Source organism: Tursiops truncatus, chromosome 8, assembly GCF_011762595.2.
Source record: "Tursiops truncatus isolate mTurTru1 chromosome 8, mTurTru1.mat.Y, whole genome shotgun sequence".
Classification (NCBI taxonomy): domain Eukaryota; kingdom Metazoa; phylum Chordata; class Mammalia; order Artiodactyla; family Delphinidae; genus Tursiops; species Tursiops truncatus.
The window spans coordinates 30,318,970-30,338,036 of record NC_047041.1 but is presented as its reverse complement, the minus strand read 5'-3'; the positions used below and the strand labels follow the sequence as shown (position 1 = coordinate 30,338,036).

At 39.5% G+C, this 19,067-nt stretch overlaps 1 protein-coding gene across 3 annotated transcripts in view; it reads right to left on the bottom strand.

The window, feature by feature from the left end:
- Positions 1–2,148: 2,148 nt before the first annotated feature.
- Positions 2,149–19,067, bottom strand: part of MMP8 (matrix metallopeptidase 8) — a 44,691-nt gene continuing 27,772 nt past the window's right edge. For 2 of the 3 annotated variants that reach the window (XM_033862097.2, XM_033862096.2), the window contains exons 5-13: positions 11,837–12,081; positions 11,000–11,148; positions 10,787–10,912; positions 7,951–8,112; positions 6,337–6,454; positions 5,441–5,574; positions 4,718–4,871; positions 3,928–4,031; positions 2,149–3,762 (exon numbers count right to left, since the gene is read on the bottom strand). In XM_033862097.2, coding sequence (XP_033717988.1) covers positions 3,659–3,762; positions 3,928–4,031; positions 4,718–4,871; positions 5,441–5,574; positions 6,337–6,454; positions 7,951–8,112; positions 10,787–10,912; positions 11,000–11,148; positions 11,837–12,081 — 1,296 coding nt within the window. In that variant the 3' untranslated portion in view covers positions 2,149–3,658. Of the gene's footprint in view, positions 3,763–3,927; positions 4,032–4,717; positions 4,872–5,440; positions 5,575–6,336; positions 6,455–7,950; positions 8,113–10,786; positions 10,913–10,999; positions 11,149–11,836; positions 12,082–13,744; positions 14,035–19,067 lie in introns of those variants that run through there. The other variant, XM_019948820.3, reaches the window with a different exon arrangement.

Here is a 19,067-nt window from a genome sequence, read left to right as displayed (position 1 = left end):
AAGAATGTTAAGGGGTTTTTTTGTTGTTTATTTTGACATTCTCTTTTGCTCCCAGGACTGTCTCTATTTCTTCAAAGTTTCTTTTTTGGCGTCTGTTTTTGACATTAGAAGCTTTTAAAAAAATGTTTGGATATGTTGTACTCTGCAATCTGTTTAAGATTGAGAGACAGGAAAGCTGACTGGAAACTATGTGTGCACTGACAGGGCTTGCCAGTTAATGGCCTTTACTGCAGGGAGGTGGGGCGGGTTCCAGACACTTCATGTGATGTATTAGCTGGAATGAGATTTGGTCAAAATGTAAGAGAAAAAACCCAAATAATAGATGATTAATAAACATTGATTTCTTCCTCACGTAAGAGAAGGCCAGATGTGGCAGTCCATGGCTTGTATGACAACACCACATCATCAGGGATGTAGGCAACAGACACCTAGCTACACCACTCTCTCAGTGCCAGTGCCTTATTGTCCAGGTGGCTTCTGCAATTGTATCTGCATTACAGGCAGCAGGAAGGAGGAACGTAGAGAAAGTAAGTACACAGTCTCTTTCCAGAAGCCCACAGAGTATTCTGCTTACACTTTTTGCAAGAAATTAAACACATGGCCACATCTAGCTGTAAGCAAGGCTACAAAATGTAGTCTCTTAGCTGGATGCATTGCTACCTCAAATGAAATTGGGTTCTTACTGCAGCAAAGGAAGGGGGGAATCATGTTAACATAGGTAACTAGCAGTCTCTGTCCCATTGAGATTTCTATAGTGTTGGTATCTGTAAGTCTTTTTTCTTGGGTGAGTAAGTTTCTCCAAAGATGTCACCTCCAATTTTCCATAATTTTAATATCCCAACAACAAAGTTATAGGAGGTGCCTCTGGTGCCCCGTGTCAGAATCCCCTCAGTGTACCTCTGATTTAAGTTGTATGGTGGTGGACAGGCTTGTGTAACTCACCTTACTCTGACAAAGTCCAACCTTAACCACAGATTGGATGTCTTTCTGCTTTCTACCCAGGGCGTTGAGCTGCCATGGAGCCTACAGGCCAATTCCTTAGAGCTACCCAGTGGGGGAGGGAATTGAAGGATTAATGTTGAAGGAGGGAATTGAAGGAGGGATTGGAGGCTGGATCGGATCCAGCCTCCAATCCACTGGAGATTTGAACAATTGAAAGGTGTTCTGTAAGCTTCTCAGGAGGTCCTGATGGAATTGAGCCCCAGCTGCCCATAGTAGAAACCTCAGTAACACATACTTGTATTGACTTTCCCTCTTTCTGCTTCACTCTGCTTGCTACCTCACTCTTGCTTCCTGGGACCATGTCCTGAATAAAGTAACTGCACTGAAGTTTTGTCTTAGTCTTTGCTTTTTAGGAAACTCAACCTAAGATAAAAGTAATATCATTCTTAAAGTTTTAAGCTTAGAGTCTTAAATCTCTTGTCCTCACATAAAACTTCAATGTAACATCCAAAAAATACCACATGTTGTCAAGAAGAAAACCAAAAAAAGGGCTAATTTTAAAAATTCTTTACTATACCTTGTATTGCTGTTCACTTCCTATGACTGTGAAATATGGTTAAAGAAATAACATGAACTCAGTTCTTATCTTGAAAATGTACGGATGAAGCTTGGGCCAAGAATCTATCATAACTAACTGGCACAACTAGCAGCTGTTCTGAGATGAATCTCCCATCTTCGTGCTTCTAAAAACTGATTTCATAAGAAGTTTTAGAAAATGCCATAGTCTGGAATTGACTCTTAAGGAAATATCCAGTTCTTACAGGTCCTTTTGCCCTTTGACATTGATACAATGAATTGCTTATATGTCTCTCTCACTTTCCCTAGCACAGCATCTGGAACAGGTAGGTGATTAATTGTTGAATAAATGAATAAATGAAATTATAGTATATACTAGTTTCTATTTTCTTATCTTGTAAAATAGGTTGAGAATAATGTATTGACATAATTGAGGGAATCTTTGAGGACATAGAATATTGATAAAATATTTCATAAACCTGTGAAGTAATATCTAAAAGTTTAATATCAATGTTGTAATATTTCTGATAAAGGAAAATGGTTGCAAATATATTGAAATTTCCTTTTTATACTTTAGATGAACTATGTGGTAGTATCTTAAGAAATTATAGTAGATCACAAGTTGGTCATTTAAAATATTTATTTTGAAATCATTTAATAGATAAATTTTGAACGAGAAAAAAGTATCAAAGTATACTAAATCAATCATCTGTGGGGTTTAAAAACTTTAACAGGAAAAGAAAAAAGGATGTGCTAGTGATAAATATATTTTACAATTCACATATTTTATTGTGTAATAAGCTGCACTGCATTACATTCTAACAACTGCAGATACGACATTATAATGATTTTAATGTCTAGACTAGTCATTTTGATACCACAAATCTTAAAGTTCTTAACGGAAAAGAGCCATTAGCAAATTTATGCATCTAACCTCAGTTTAACTCAATTAAATGAGATTTATTGAATTTTGTGCCCAACACTATTTTGTTTGTGCAGCAAACCCTGGTTATCTGTAGAGGGTGTCCTCCTGAGGATCCCAGGAATAAGGAACAACAGATTTAACTGGCCCATTTTCTTGAACTCTAGAAGCCAGGAGGCGGGAGAGGAAGTGGTACCCCTCCTTTTTGTTGCTCCCCTGGGAAGATGCCAGTAATCTTTACTGGGGTTGCAAGTCTGTATTTCTGTACCGATTCATTTCCATAAGTTCAGGTGTACTGTATCAGCTTCCTAGAGCTGCCTTAACAAAGTATCACAAACTTCATAGCTTAAAACAACAGAAATTTTTAAAATCACAATTTGGAAGTTACAAATTCAAAATCAAGGTGTCAGGAGGGCCATGTTCTTCTCTCTGAAGGCTCTAGGGAGGATCCTTCCTTGCCTCTTCCAGTTTCTGGTGGTTGCCAGCAATCCTTGGCATGTAGATGCGTCATTCCAATCCTGTCTCTATCTTTACATGGCCTTCTCCACTGTGTGTCTATGTCTCTCCTCTTATAAGAACATCAGTTTTTAGGCATACTCTGACCCAGTATAACCTCATGTTAACTAATTACATCCTCAAAGATGCTAGTTCCAAATTAGGTACATCTGTAGGTACCTGGAGTCAGGGCGTCAACATACTTTTCTGGGGGGACACAATTCAATCCACAACAAGTATCAACAACATTTCTTTCCAAGAGTGGAAAATAGCATCACATTTTTGGCAAAAGGCAATGTGTACTATTTATGTTGTTCATAATCCTTACCTATAACCAAAACCAGTGCTAAATTACATGTAGCAGTTACACTTAAGACATATTTAAAAGACTTAAGAATAAATGGGCATTTTAGAAGTCAAATAAGTCAAATAGCAAGTGATGAAATAATGAATATTGAGGTGGCAAAGAAGGCTTAATTTCCTTCTCCTTGTGATGGATTCACTAACCTGAGATGGAACATAGGACAAAATCAGCCTCTGCAAACAGTGGAATACTCCAAACGTATTTTCAGTGAGGATCAGTCCAATGAATACAGTGAGACCAAACAATATTACTTATTGTTGAGAAAAGTATAAATAGGACACAATGTAATAGATATGCAGATTAGATCTCCCTTCCATATTCAGAAAATGGACACAAACACACTTGATTTTGCTTCGGCTTTATCTACAGTTAAGCCATCTATTGCTTCTTTCAACTCTAGTAATCCTACGAGCACTAAGATCAAATGCATAATATCTTGGTCCACTGAAGAAAAGGAAGAAGGCTATAAGAAAAAGAAAAAAGATATAATGTATTGAATTAGCTTGTAGCAGATCTTGGATGTTTTCAATTAAAAAGACCCCACTCCTGTCCTAATATAACTTTGCAATGCAAATGAGCTACTTAAATTTTTTTTTTAATTTATTAGGTTATTTTTTTTTCTACTTACAATTCTTCTGGAAAACGGCATCAACTCTACTTTCTATTCCTTGAAAGCTACTTGCTATGCTTTTGGGATAACCTGGTTCCATGGATTGACTTTGGTCATCATATCTGATGAGAAAAAAATAATTGTCCCACATTTAAGACCAATACAGTGTACAGTGATTAATAGTTTTATTTAAATTGTATGTACTTTACATAATGCCTTCACACATATTTTCTCATTTGTTCTTCACAATGTCCTATTTACTGGGAAACTAACAGTGGTTAACTTCTCTACCTAAGGGTACATACATATTTATAAAATATATGGGTATCACTAATATGAAAACAGGCTTCTGATTGTTGGGGCAGTGTTATTTTAAAAAAGGAGAGCTTATATGTTCTAAGGCTTTTACTTAATTAGTTCATAGTCTCTCTATCTGAATAAATATAAATAATAATTTCAAGTTGGGAATCAAGTTCTGTATAACATTTGCTTGAGTGTAGTAGAATTTAACTCTTAGAATTTAATGAATAAATGAGACTTAGCCTAACTCTTTCTTTGCATCCCATTTTAGTGTTTTATTAAAGTTTGCTCTGTTTCAGGATATAGAATCCTCAATACCATTGTGCAGGAATCTTAACTTTGTAAAATTTTCAAAAGCCAGAGCGACATCTATCATCTTGTGAAAAAGAATGCCTATCAGAGACCACCTAGATATTTTTAACCTTCAGTTGCCTAATCAATGATGGTTTGTAAAGATGGTAAAGAAACACAAATTTCAATTTCTAATGGAAAAAATAGTTTATCTTACCTCCAGAATTGGTTGTTTACAAAGAAGTATGTCTTTCCCCTGTAGGAAACAGCTGCATCTATTGCTTGGACACTGCTTGGGAAGCCATAGTTTGCTATATTCTTGGGATAACCTTGCTGAATATCATAGCCACTTACAGCCCAGTACTGATTGCCTGCCAATGATTCAGGTTATATATTAGATAAAGTTTTTCCATTCCTACAGAATGTATACCAATTCTTAATCTTTGCATAAATTCATCATAGAAATGAAAATGGAAAAAATAGTCTTGAAAAGATAGAGGTGGTAAAGTCAAGACCATTGGGCTATGATAACTCTAGTGATTTCCTGGAACCTGTAAAGCATTTCCAACTTCTTAGCCTGACACTCAGGGCCCCACACTTGAACGTCTTATCTCATGTGACTTCTATACAGAGAACTAGAGCCTTGGGGAATCTTAGAAATTTATATCTGGGATGAGGGTGGAGGAAGGCTAAAGGTGGTCTAATAAAGTGTTCTCATTTTGTAGATGAGAAAACTGATGCCTGAAGAAGGTACAACATGCTCAAGTTCATACAGCATTTAGTGGTGGAGATGCGACCCAACCCAGGTCTCGTGACAAAAGCCCAGCTAGCCTAACACTCTCTCCTTGACTCACCTCCTTGAAACTGGAAGGGACCACAAAGAAGTCCTGCCCTTCCCTTCAGGAGGAACTAAAATAAGATGAAAACCTTAGGCAGTTACCTTTGAATATGAAAATTAGGTCCTTGTCAAAATCCTCATAAGCAGCCTGTATACCATTTACCAGGGATGGCCAGAAGAGAGAAATGAAATTGAGTTCGACTCTTCGTAGGTGAGGATGCTTTCTCCAGAAGTACCTAATGGAACACAAGGGAGAAAACCACATACAATAGTCTAAGCAGGCAGCTTCTGTGAGTCTTGGGCTGGTATTGATCCTATAAGATTGCTGGGAGGATATAATATACAGTGAAGGCAATGCTTCCAGCACAGTGACCAGCATATGGCCAGCACTTTATGGTGATACTGTCCATCTGGTGAGTATTTTACAGTTTTCAGATGAGCTGATAGGAGTGACCTTATTTGATTACATTTTACATTGCCCGCCTCCTCACACATTGACAAGTTTTATCTTGTTAGTCTCTTTCATTATTGTTGCTACAATATGAAGAGAATATTTAGAATATTCTAGCAAAAGCAATACAAGTACACTCAGCCTGTGAGTGCACAATCACAGAATGCCAATGGAAAATTGAAAAATTCAGTCAGATGATTTTCCCTGCAGCTTATTAAGTGACAGTTTCCATTCACTTGAATGAATTTGGGTGGAATTGAATGCTATTTTGGTGTTGGGTAAACCCAGCTATAGAGTTCCCATCAGCTAGAGTCCATGTTTGTTTACATCATCACAAACATCTAAATGCTTACAGATGTTTTAGCTTTTATTTTTCTTTTCCTGGATGTTTTGATTTACCCAGAAAGCACTATCAATTCCAACGAGATTCATATGCATAGAATTCAAAGGAAAAGCTGGGTAATGTGTAATATGTGACTTAATTAGAATCCAGTTTTAAGTTATGCCAGTAAAAGAAGTCAAAGGAAGGAATAGTTCATTCTTATACTTGTCTTTAAAGAAAAGTATTTCTCCGCGGAGTGTAGTGATAGCATCAAATGTCAGTCTGGGGTCACAGGCTGTGGGTGTGGTTGGTCCAGTAGGTTGCACAGGGTTGCTCGAAGGTCCTGAAAGTAAAAAGACTTTTTATAAGCATGAGTCCAGGGTGAATTTTGGTGTATTTCAGTTACTTCTCAGGTTGGTGAAGGGTTTTCATATGAAAAGAAATGCTAGCTGACTATCCTATAAGACATTAATCACACATTAGGCCCTCTTAAAAGTTTTATTTTTTAAAATTAAAAAATAAAAGAGGGGGGTAAGATGAATTGGGAGATTGGGATTGACATATATACACTAATATGTATAAAATAGATAACTCATAAGAACCTGAGGTATAGCACAGGTAACTCCACTTCGCTGTACAGTAGAAACTAACACAACATTGCAAAACAACTATTCCCCAATTAAAAAAAAATGAAACAAAAATAAAAGAGTAATGGTAGCATTAGGGAGAGTTCCAAGCTAAGTTGTGAAATAAAGAAATTTGAATTCTTCCCCCTCCCCTCTGGCAGTTTAAAATTAGAATCCCATGCTTCTTTCCCTTCTTGCCTCCTCTTTCTGCATTTTTAGTCACTCAGTATCTACTTTCTCCTTTCTCACTAAAATCCACCTTCTGGAAAGAGGCCCTCACAGCATAAATCTAAATCAAAATGTAGCAATATTTTTTTCTATAAGTATTTAAATTTTAATGTATTTTCCCATTGTAGAATGAAAGGCTGCTAACAGTTCAAATATGGGCGAGTGAGAAAGGGAGGTGTTTTCAGGGGAAAAGGAATTGGGGAGTAGAGGCAGTTAGACTAGGTCTCATCATCCCTGAAAATTCTACTGTCATGAATAAAATTTGTAGTTGTGGGACCCTGGCATGCTTCGTTTTGTACTGCTGTCCAACCAGAGAGGGAGAATGTTTTACACAATTCGACTCCACGACACTCCCTTCCAATCAACAAAACATTTTTTAAATTTTTTTATTTTTAGAGAGCTACAAACCTCTTCTCTGGTTTCTTGTTATTACAGCCACTAGGGGGCAGGAGGGCAAGAGGAAAGAGAGAGGCAATGGTCTTATCAGACAATACTTAGACAGAGGCAAAGGCCTCTATATCCCTCCCTGAAAAGTATCAGTATTGTCTTTAAAAGATGTTTCTTTCTCTCCATACTCCATCCCCACTCCCCTCTTTCCCCCACAGAAAACAATCTTGATATGTTCAATATATATGTATACATGTTTGTTAGCATGTTTCTTGAAAATGCCTTGCTTTGTCTATATACATATTTAATTTGTGTAGATTCATGTATTATGTAATTTATACACTGAGTAACATGTATCATTCTCTTTCTTTTCCAGGAAGCACAATGTTTTAAAGACTCATCTATGTACATCTGATTCAGTGCTTCTCAGTGCTGTACATTACTCTATGGCAGGCATTCACCACATTTTACCCATATATTCTCCTCCTGATGGACTCCCAGGTGCCCTCTAACTTCGATCACCATAGCCAAGACTGCAATGAACGTCCCTGACATGGCCAGGTCTCACCAGGTACTGCTGCTCTTCAGATGACCTTACCATAGATGGCCTGAATGCCACTGATGTCATCTTGAGGGAGCGAGTAGGTGCTGGGCTCACTGAAAGCGTAGTTGGGATACATCAAGGCACCAGGGTCAGAGGAATGAGCCAGCCCCAAGGAATGGCCAAATTCATGGGCAGCAACAAGAAACAAGTTGTAATCTGAAATGCAAGCATGTGTGGTGAATGGCTCCAAGTAGACTGAAGGGTGGTGGAAATAGGATCTCAAGGAATGCAGCTTCTGAGCCAAAACTCCCTGGAGAAACAGCCTTTCCCATGCCTGCCTTTTTCCTTTTCTCTTCAGGTACCTGAAGAAATGGAGATTGGAAGGAATCAAGGTAGGGGCTATAGGTTAAGATTAGGTGAGTATGAGGTCCTCACCAAATCTTAGAACCAAGAAAGACTGCTGCTTTTATTCCAGTTCCCATATCTCATGGGCCTGGGGCTCAGGCAAGTGATGGCAGGGCCATCACAGGTCTCATGACTCTCAAAAGCCCTCTCCTCCCATGCACCCACCCCTACCCCTCTCCAGTCTCCCAGGCCCACAGCCCCATGAGGAGAGTCTCAGTCTGCCAGGCAGCAAGAGTGGCCTCAGATGCAGAGCTGACTCACTTTGGCTCCCTGACCACTCAGCACCAGCTCTTCCTTGATTCTGAGCTCTCCAGGAAGCTTCAGGAATTTTCCACCAGAAAGAGACAAACGCTGCTTCTTATTGCTTCCTACCCTTATCTTTTAACTTCCATGAGCATAGTGCCTTTCATAACTGGGAGCTTAAAAACTTTCAAGGCTTGCACTTCCTGTCAAATAAAGCCTGAGCTCCTTTGCCAAGTTCAAGACTACTCCATTTGGCTCCAGCAGACATTTGAGGACTAGATTTCTGATGTGAATCCTTCACTCCAGCTAGTCTATGTGCCATTTCACAAACACACTGTGCATTTTCTTACATGTCTACTTAAAAAACAATCATAGTTGTACAGCACTTTATTATATGCTAGGAATTGTAATAATATTTAATCTTAACAATATTTTTATGAAGAATTGTTAGATTACTTTTACGATAAAGGAACTGAAGCCCAGAGATTTTTGAATACCCTGTTATATTGGCCTTGCAACTAATAAGTGGTAGAGCTGGGGTTGAACCCAGGTATGATGGCAAGACCTGTGTTCTTATCACCATGTTCAACTTCCTGATGATAATTACCCTTGTAATATTCTACTCATGCTCCAAGACTTTCTTTCTTGATCATCACATCCTTCCATTTTGCATTCATAAATGCTATAAAAAACATCTTTGAGTGTCTGGAGTACTGGGCAAGGGGCTCTGGGAGATTTGTGATGATGCATAGACTAAAAGGGGAGATGTGTGCAAACAAACAGAATGCACAGAATAATAAGGAGGGCAGTTAGAGAAGAAAAAATCAAGGCTGTTGTTATTCTGAGAGGAAGGCTTCATTTCCAGCTGAAAGACAGGATGGGGGTGGCATTTGACGTAGCATGGAAAAGAGGGATTTTCAAAGGTGGGGCTTAGGGTGTGGGGAAAGGTGTTTCAGGAAGAGGAAGCAATGTGAGCAAATGTAGGGCAGTTGGAAAGCACATGGTGTGATCTAGAAACAGTGAATGTGCCATGTGACTGCTGTGTGTGAAATATGAAGACAAGCCATGAAAGATGAGTTTGGAAGATCTCCAAGAGCTTTCAGTGTCAAGTGAAGGTATGTGGACATATTTGGCCTGGAAAATGTAAACACTGGGCTTTCCAAATGTAAAGATGGGCTTTCCAAGGACAAAACTTCTTACAGTGCTGGGGAAAATTAGAGGGAGCTGAGATCGGAGGTGAACAGTCCAGGTGGGAATCTGGACCAGTTAATTCAGGTAAGAGGTAATGACCGTCTGAACTAGTGGGGAGGGCAATAAGAATGCAAAGTCGTGGGGAGTGTTTATTATCTTTGGGTACTCACAGCTCCTAGCACAGGGACTTAGGTAGAATAAACACTCAGAACATTTATGTTGAGAAAATGGTGGGAGGAACAGGTCCCAAGCAATGGTAAAATGCTCCTTTCCTATTATTTTCTAAAAAGTGTTCTTTGGCTTCTTGTTACCCTGTAGCCTTGTAAAGTACCATATGGTCTGAATATACCTCTCATTATTCTCAGTTCTTCCCTTCAGGTGATCTTCTTCTTACTCTGAGTTTTCTCCTGAAAGGGGTAGTTTGCTATATGGAAACGTATCATTGAAAAAGAGCTCCACGAAGATGAAATCACCAGATGAACGAGAATAACTAGATGGCTGCTCTTTCCTAAATAGGTCAGTTTTCTAAATAAACCAATTATTTCTGAATTTCCAAAAATAGGAATCTTTTTCAAACATCATTAAATTTCACAATATTAAAATACATACCCTAAAGCAGTGGTAAGCGAACTTTTTCTATAAGAGTTCAGATAGTAAATATTTTAGATTTTTATGAGCCGTATGGTCTCTGTGTCAACCACTCAGCTTTGTTATTGTGGTATGAAAGCGGCCATAGATGATACATAAACAAAAGAGTATGTGGCCCTGTTCCAATAAAACTTTATTTATACAAATAGGACCAGGAAGGACTTAGCCATGATCTGTTGTTTTCTGATTCCTGCCTTAGGAAACAAGGTCAGAATTTAGCTTCAGGATTTTTTCTAAACCTAAATTAACTTAGTATCTTGAGGTAGCAAGAATTTTAAATGATCAGTTTGTGTGAGTGTGAAATGTTACAATAACTTGGCTGTGTGTGTATGTAGGAGGGCAAATTCTAATGTGGAAAAGTTCATTTAGAAGCTGCATGTGGACATAACCTTGGTTAACTTACTTCTGGAGGTTTTGGTCCATGTTTCTTCTGCATCAAAATGAACATCTCCTCCAATACCTGGGCCTGGCTGAAAGGCATGAGCAAGGATCCCATTGGGTCCATCAAATGGAGAATTGTCCCCATGATCTGAAATAAAATGATTTGTATTGGGTATTTGCCAAGTCTCAGTTTAGCCAGGGAAAGCAAAATCGAGCATGACTGCTTTGAGCCTACCTCCTTGGAGAAAGGCAATCTTGATATCTGCTTCTTCCTGTGAGGTCTTGGTGAAGTTCAGGGGTGACACGCGACTCCAGAGTTTAAAGGCTTTCTCAAGAGCTGTTTCCACTTCAGCCTCTGACAAGTCTGGGGTATAGTTAATAATCCTTCAAAATGAGAAGGTGTGTGAAGTGTTCATTATTGTTTAGAACAGCAGTCCGTCAGTAGATTGAATTGCTCTAGTTTGGAGTTTGTGCATATGTGATGTGCTACCACTGAAGAGGGTGCAAGGAGGGGTGCGGGACTTAGGGTTGAAGACAGACGTAGGTTCTGGACCAGTTACTACATGTCTTTAAACTCAGTTTCCTTATTCATAAAATGAGGATAATAAAATAGTACCCCTCTCATAAGGTTGTTGTGGGATTAAATGTATGTAAAGCATTTAGTTCACTACTTGGCAAATAGTAGTATTCAACAAACATTGGGTAACATTATTATTGTTATTATCATCAAGATGCATGAATGGTGGGGCTAGATTCTCTCCAGCAATGATTAAGCCTTTTTTGGGTCCTAAAGTGAATTCTTAGGGAGACAGCCTAACATTGCCATAGTCCTCTTTAGATTGATAGAGAAAGAAGACAAAAATGGCAGGCTTTGGATTGAAAAGAACCCATGGGATCTTTACCCTTTCATTCTCATACTCAGTCACTAGAATCTAAACTCTATAAGAGCAGGGATATTTATTCATTTGTTTGTCTCTAGTGTATTCCGAATCCTAGAACAGTGCCTGACACATCATAAGTGTTCAGTGAACATGGGCTGAATGAGTGAATTCTCAAACTCTAGAAATATTACCTGTAGGTCAGATTAGTTTGTTTCCACTTGGGGTTTCCTGGAGTTATCATAAAATTGCCAGTATCGGGCACTCCACAGCGAGGCTTTCCCATGATCTCCAAGGTTTCCTCATTTGGCTTCCCTGTTATGTTCAGCCCAAAGAATTGCTGCATTTCTTTAAGCTTCTCAACAATCACACTAGTGCTGTTCTTCCTTTCAGACTGATATTTGTACCTTGGTAATTGGTAGAACTTTTCTAGGTAATTCTGGAGAAAGTCAAACATGTAACAGATTTGCTGTGAAATTTCCTTCAGTTCTCTGTGCATTTTGCATTCCTTTTTAAGTTATTGCAGAGGTCAAACCAAAACTAATAACCTGATAGTCACAAAGATAAAAGCACACATTTTCTGGTTGACTTGGAGAGAACATTGCCTACTGGAAAGAACAGTCCATCCATTCAGTGCTACAGTTAATATTTATGCATAAAAATAGGTATTTCATAAGGGATGAGTTCCACATTCTCAAGCAAAATGCTAGTACACAGTCAGGAGACTGCCTTCTTATTTTTAATAAAAAAACGAAAAACAAAACAGCATCAGCATTTATTGACTCCTTGAAGCATTAGTTGCAGCAATGCAGATTCTCTTTTCTAATCCTCTTTTCACTACTGTAGAGAAGGTTTAATCATACATATTAAGACATGAAGATGCAGAGAAATAAGGAACTTGCCAAGAAGATAATCAGGTCCCAATTCACCATGTTGCTTCTCAAATGAGAATTAACGTCTTCAAAAGAAGAATTCCAAACATGTTTTGGGGCAACAGCAGCATCACTGTCATTAGCATTTTATCCACCACAGTAACTCTTTGGGAGGGGCCAAAGCTCATTAAGAAGGTTCTGAGGGGTGTTAACAAGCTAATCATGAAACTTCTTTCTCTCACCTTAAGCATCCTTAAGTGGCACTTTGCAAGTGACACAGGACAGAGCAATTTTGTGCTCACACAGGCTTTGAGATCAGATAGATTTGGGTTCAAATCTTAGCTCTGCCACAGATTAATTTTGTGTCCTTGGACACATCACTTAGATGACTTCAGATTCACATTTGTCTCTAAAGTGGAAATAATAATCCGTTGCCCTCATAGGATTGTTGTAGGATGATATGAGACAATGTTTGTGAAATGCTGAGCAGGGGCGCTTTGTACAGAGTAAGCACTTAATCACTTCTATTAGCCCATGGGTTACTGTTATCATTGTAAGAAATATATTTTTTTAAGTGAAAGAAAAATAACAAGAAGAAATGCTTTTCTAAAACTGTAATGCTAAGAAAATTGTGCATGACAAATTTCTGACAGCATTCCCTTGTGTTCCTTTAAAAATTTGGCCTTTCATACTGTGAAACAATGGAGAAAAGTTATCAGTTTTGCTTTTACAGTGCTTTCAAGAGTTTATAAACAGCCCCATAATCTGGTTTTAGGAAATATGATTACACTATGAACTGATTTCTAGTTCCTTAGAGTTTCCCATCCTCGCGCTCTATGTACACCTGAGATTTTTGGCTGCAAAACAAGTCCATGTAGAAAGCACCAGTCATGTAGTAACTGTGTTGCAGATACACCAGAAGGGAAAATCTTAGGTAAGTGAGAAAGAAAATCATTTTATAATTAAAACCATTCCTTCTAAAAGTTTTCTCCAGCTGCAGCAGCTCGGCAGCAGTATTTTCTGAGGGTTTGAAGAGCCCAGCTTGTTTGCATGCCTGGCTTTCAGAGGGCCCAGCTTGGAACTCTCCAAATCATTGAAACCAGACGTTTAACCTCAAACAAATCATTCACATAATTCTTTCAGGCTGCTTTAACTAAAAAGAGAAGAGAACCCAAACAATTTCCTCATCACCAGCAAATCAACTGCCCACCTAATTGATAGTTGAGTTACCTGAACAATTTTTGTAGTTTTCTCTTCTAGGAATTCAGAATGTACTAGAAAGGCCTTGGAAAGCTGCACGTGGAGTAACAGCAGAAGTGGAAGCATCTTCAGACTGAACATGGCCTCGTCTTCAAAAACTACCTCTCCTGGCCTTCCTTCTGCCCCTTCTCCTAATGGGTACCCTGAAGTTCAGAGCATCCCATGTCACTCACTGCTTTCATTTGGTCCTTTATAAAGCCCTGTCTTAAACAATTGCCACATCAGGAATGTGAAGCAACACGGGTTAATTACACTCTGACAGTTTTGCAATGTTATAATGTGATCTAGTACCCCCAAATAGGGGAGTCTTTCAATGGAAAAAAAAGTACAATTTGCTGCTCTGTTTTGGGGGTTTTTAGATATTTACTTTTGCAAAATTGTCTGGTCAAGGAAAAGGAATAAGAGACTAATTCTGAAGTTAATGAACAGCAGTTACATTTTCTGGGCATGTCAGATGCTGAGGCTGTATTAATTTATGCAGTAGAATATTGTTTGATTAGTGGTAGGTATCTTGGGGCTAAGGAGCCTAACTAGAGAAGCTCTGCACTTACCCACCCTTGTTGTAGGTGAGGAACATGTGTGCTTGTGTGCGTCGTGACAAAGCTGGATGTATATGGGGGTCCTAAAGCAGTTTCTGGAGGATGTGGTTTTAGCGTCAATGCATTTTCTGCAAGCTAGATTTTGCATGGGAAAGACAAAGAAACCAATACTGATGGTAATGATAATAATGATCATTTGCTAAATATTTATTATGTCCCAGACTTACATGCTGTATGTATATGACCTCAGTCCATCCTCACAAGACCTTGGGAGGTAGATGCTATTATTATCTGCATTTTGCAGATATAAAGAAAATCCAGAGAAGTGAGATGGCTTATATAAATCACATGCTAACCTTATGGAGGAGCCAGGATTCAATGGTAGGGGGTATGTTTAGAGGCTGAGCTGGCAGCTACCACATCAGGCCCTGTTTTCTAGTCTTCCACTCCAGCACCCGGCTGGCCCACGGTGGAGCAGTAGCTCCAGGGCTGTAACAACTGGGAGGCCTTGGCTTGTGTTCATGGAGAAGACAGGGAGAGTGAGCATGAGATGCCTTGTACACTCCCAACGGAAAAGACCCTGAGAGGACTTTCAGGCAACATGGCTATGTAGCAGCTGTATTGATCAGAGGCCCTTGGGCTTGCTTTCAAATTGTGTCACCTGGTCTCACTTATTCTGACTCTATGTGCATGTAGATTGTTACCATACACAGTCTTTGTATACATTCATTTACATATATTTATATATACAGTTGACCCTTAACAAGGGGGAGGGTTAGGGGTGCTGACCCTCTGTGCAACTGAAAATTTGCATATAGTTTATAGTCAGCCCTGTGTATACTCAGTTCCTCTGTATCCATGATTCCACATCAGCAGATTCAACAGTGCTGATCATGTAGTACTGTAGTATTTATTATTGAAAAAAAATCCAGGTATAAGTAGACCCATGAAGTTCAAACCTATGTTGTTCAAGGGCCAACTGTATTCTGTAAGGGCAGGTATTCCTGTGCATAAATGTATATGTCAACATGTATGATGTATAACATGTGTTAATATATTATTTGAGATGCTATGGTAGATGGTTCAGTTCCCTCCTGGAGTCTCCTAAGAGCCTTTTAGACAATCCAAAGAAATATGTCTTGGGTTAGAACCTATCCGGATAGCAGATGAATGTTTATGATGTAGATTCTTACATTCACTCAAGAAATATTTCCTGACACCTATTGTGTGCCAGGTGCTGTGATGGGTACTAGATTATTGGAGATAAGTTAATAGTGGTTCAGATTAAATACTGTGGGAGTCTGGAGGAAAGTGCAATGATTGGGTTAGGTAGAATCAGGGAATTCTTCATGAAGGATGTAGCATGTGAACTTGTCCTCAAAGAAAAAGTAGAATGTGGATGTGCAGAGATTTGGGGATCTATTCCTTGTCCTCATGTGCTAGTTTTTCCCAATTTGTTCAAGCAGTTCCAAGGTCATGATCATGTTAACCTCCCCTGTGTACACAACTTAGTCATGATGTGGCTTCCTCTGCATTAGATCTTTAGTGAAAAAACCTTTTCTTCCTAAATGAGAATGCCTTAACATTGGTCTACCCTATGTTATTTTGATTCACTACCTTGTTTATAAGGTTTATAAATGTACTTTCTCCTGAACATAATGGGACACAATTTAGACAAGAATCCCAAACTTTGGTAAACTCAGTTTTCTAGTGTTTGTGTAAATGTTGTGTTAAAAACCAGAACACACCTGGTGGAGAAAGCCACACCTGTTTTCAGGGCCTCCGCCTTCCGCTTTCTGAATTCTTTCTCTACACCTGACCTCCCCTCACCTCCACAGTGTCTGCACCTCCCTTCTTCTGGTGCCTGGAACCCAGAGTTCTCTCAGGCTCTCTCTCCTCTGAAAATCTGCTTCTGGGAAAAGACCAGCTATCAGTCATTTCCATTTTAGTGTGCACTTAGGGGCCATTTAAGCCAATTTCTTACTAGAAAAAAAAAAGACAAACGAGCTAACTTTTTTTTTTTTAATGAAGTCTTTGTTCACCATAATATGAATTTCAGAGCAAGTAAAAAAGACAGTGGAAATTTAGTTTTGGACAGAGACAATGAATGACAATGGAGGACCATTCTGTCTCCATAATGCCACCCCCTGTAGATAGCAACCTTGTCTGATCACCCGATGTGCTGTTCCATAGCAGAGGTAGCAACTTGTAATTTTACAGCTTAGTTTTGCTTTTTCAGCCCAACAAGAAGGAACTGATTGCATAGATATAGTTTGTTTTCTCTTTAGTTTAAAAGAGAGAAAAAAGGAGAAGAATGTGTCTAGCTAGCTGGAGTGGGCATAGGCAGCAGGGAAAGCTACCTGGAGGTGCTCCTGTGTGCTGAATCTTGAAAGCTGAGTGGGAGTTTGCCAACGGGGAATGTGAGTGGTAGAGGAAACAGCACACACTAAGTACAGAAGTTTACCCAGTGACGCAGGTGGACCTTTGATTCATTCACAGGCAAAATGTCTTCTGCATCAAGCAGTTTTGAACTGTGATGATCAGGATGGACGTCTCTACCCCCTGATCAAATGAACAGATAATTGTTGGGGTCAGTTGTGGTGAAGGTAAAGAGCATCAGATGTGAAATTACACTAACTGGGTTCGAATTGTAGTTCTGCCACTTCCTACTTATGTAACTTTTAGCAAATCATCTAAGTTCTTCTGAGCCTCGACTTCCACATCTATAAAACTGGGACATTAACATCTCCCTCGTATGGCCTCAGGAGGATTGGATGAGAGAGTGTATGTGGGAGCTCCATGTAAACCCTCCTGTGCCCTTTTCCCTGTATTGTGAGTGTGATGAAGTTATGGCCATGATCGTTCTTATGTCCATGCTATAAGTGGAGTTAGCAATGTTGAAAAGCTCCTCTTTTCCAGAAAGAGAAGTGCTTCAAGGTTAAGCCACTGAGTGATGAAGTAACTTCCATACAGCTTCCTTCAGCATCCAGAGCTCAGGGCAGCCAGGGAACATATGTGTGTAAGTTACACACCCTTCACACAGAGTATAAATGGTTAAGTTAAAAATCACACAAGCCATCATGTACTAAACACTGCACTAAGCTGGCAGTCTTTACTGTCAAGTGAGGGAATGTGTGTGGTGTCTTCACTCTTAGGACTCAGCCTTAGATGTTGGCTATATATTATCTCCCTTTAGGTTCATAATAATGCAAGGAAGAAGGGGTTATTATCCCTATTTTAAAGATAAGGAAAGTGAGGTCTAGAGATCTGATTCCAACATACCTTTCCATTTATCTTTCCTGGTAATCTCTCCTTTGTTCTCTCAGTGAGGAAAAATTCAAAATAAGGCAGTAGTTCTCAGTCTTGGCTCTACATCAGAGTCTGTATTAAAAATACAGATAAGTGTGGGACTTCCCTGGTAGTCCAGTGGCTAAGACTCTGAGCTCCCAATGCAGGGGTCCTTGGTTCAATCCCTGGTTTGGACACTTGATCCCACATGCATGCTTGCAACTAAATATCCTGCATGTGGCAAGGAATAACCTGTGTGCTGCAACTAAGACTGGGCTTAGCCAAATAAATAAATAAATATAAAAAAAATACAGATAAGTGGGCTCCACTCCAGCCCCCATGTCCGAATCTCTGGGGTAGGGCACAGGCATACATAATTTTAGGGAGCATCCCAAGTGATTCTGAGAATGAGTTAAGAACTCCTTTGTAAGAGAATATAGAGAACATACACAAGAACGTGAACATCCACACCGTAAGGGTTCAAGAGAAGGAACAATCACACTCATTGAAGAGATCAGCAGAGACTTCATGGAGGCAGTGGCCTTGAGATAAATTTCAAACAATGGACTGAATTTTGGCATTGATATTCAGGTAATGAGGGTGGAATTAGAAGAAACAAAGAGCAAAGGCAGAGATATGAGAGACTTGGTATTCTGAGATGCAATTTCAATGTGTGTGTGTGTGTGTGTGTGTTTGGAGTGGGGGTGGGGTCACCACAAATCCGACAAGGTATTCTTGGACACCAGCAGGGTTTCTGAGAATGCAACTCAGTCCTGACACTACCTGGAGAGAATATCTGATTCCACAGGTTATGGGTTCAGTTCTACAAGACTCTCCCCGACCCCACCACTTCAGACGCCAGTCAGAAGCCCAAGTTATCACCTGTACTTCTGACCAACTGGCGATAAATCAGGAGTTCCCACGGCCTTCTCCTTGGGTTTGATTAATTTTCTAGAACAGCTCACTGAACTCAGCAAAACATTTTAGTTAGTAAACCACTCATTTATTATAAAAGGATATAACTCACAATTAGCCCAATGGAAGAGATGCATAGGGCAAGGTGTGTGGGGAGGGGCACTCATTTCCACATGGCCACCAACCTGGAAGCTCGCCAAACTCTGTCCATTTGGGTTTTTATGGAGGCTTCATTGCATAGGCACGATTGATTAAATCATTGGCCATTGGCAGCTTACTCAAGCTCCTCCCCTGCCCAACTCTTACTCAACCTCCTCCCCTGCCCCTCTCCCCAGAGATCAGTGGGTCATGCTGAGAGTTCCAACATTTAATCATATGGTTGTATCTTTCAGTGACCAGCCTCCATTCTTAGGCATTTTCCAAAAGTCACCTCATTAACAAAAGACACCTTTATCATTCTCAACACTTAGGAAATCCCATGGGTTTTGTGAGCTGTGACTCAGAAACTGTGGTTCTGAATGACCAAATATATATTTCTTATAAATCACAAT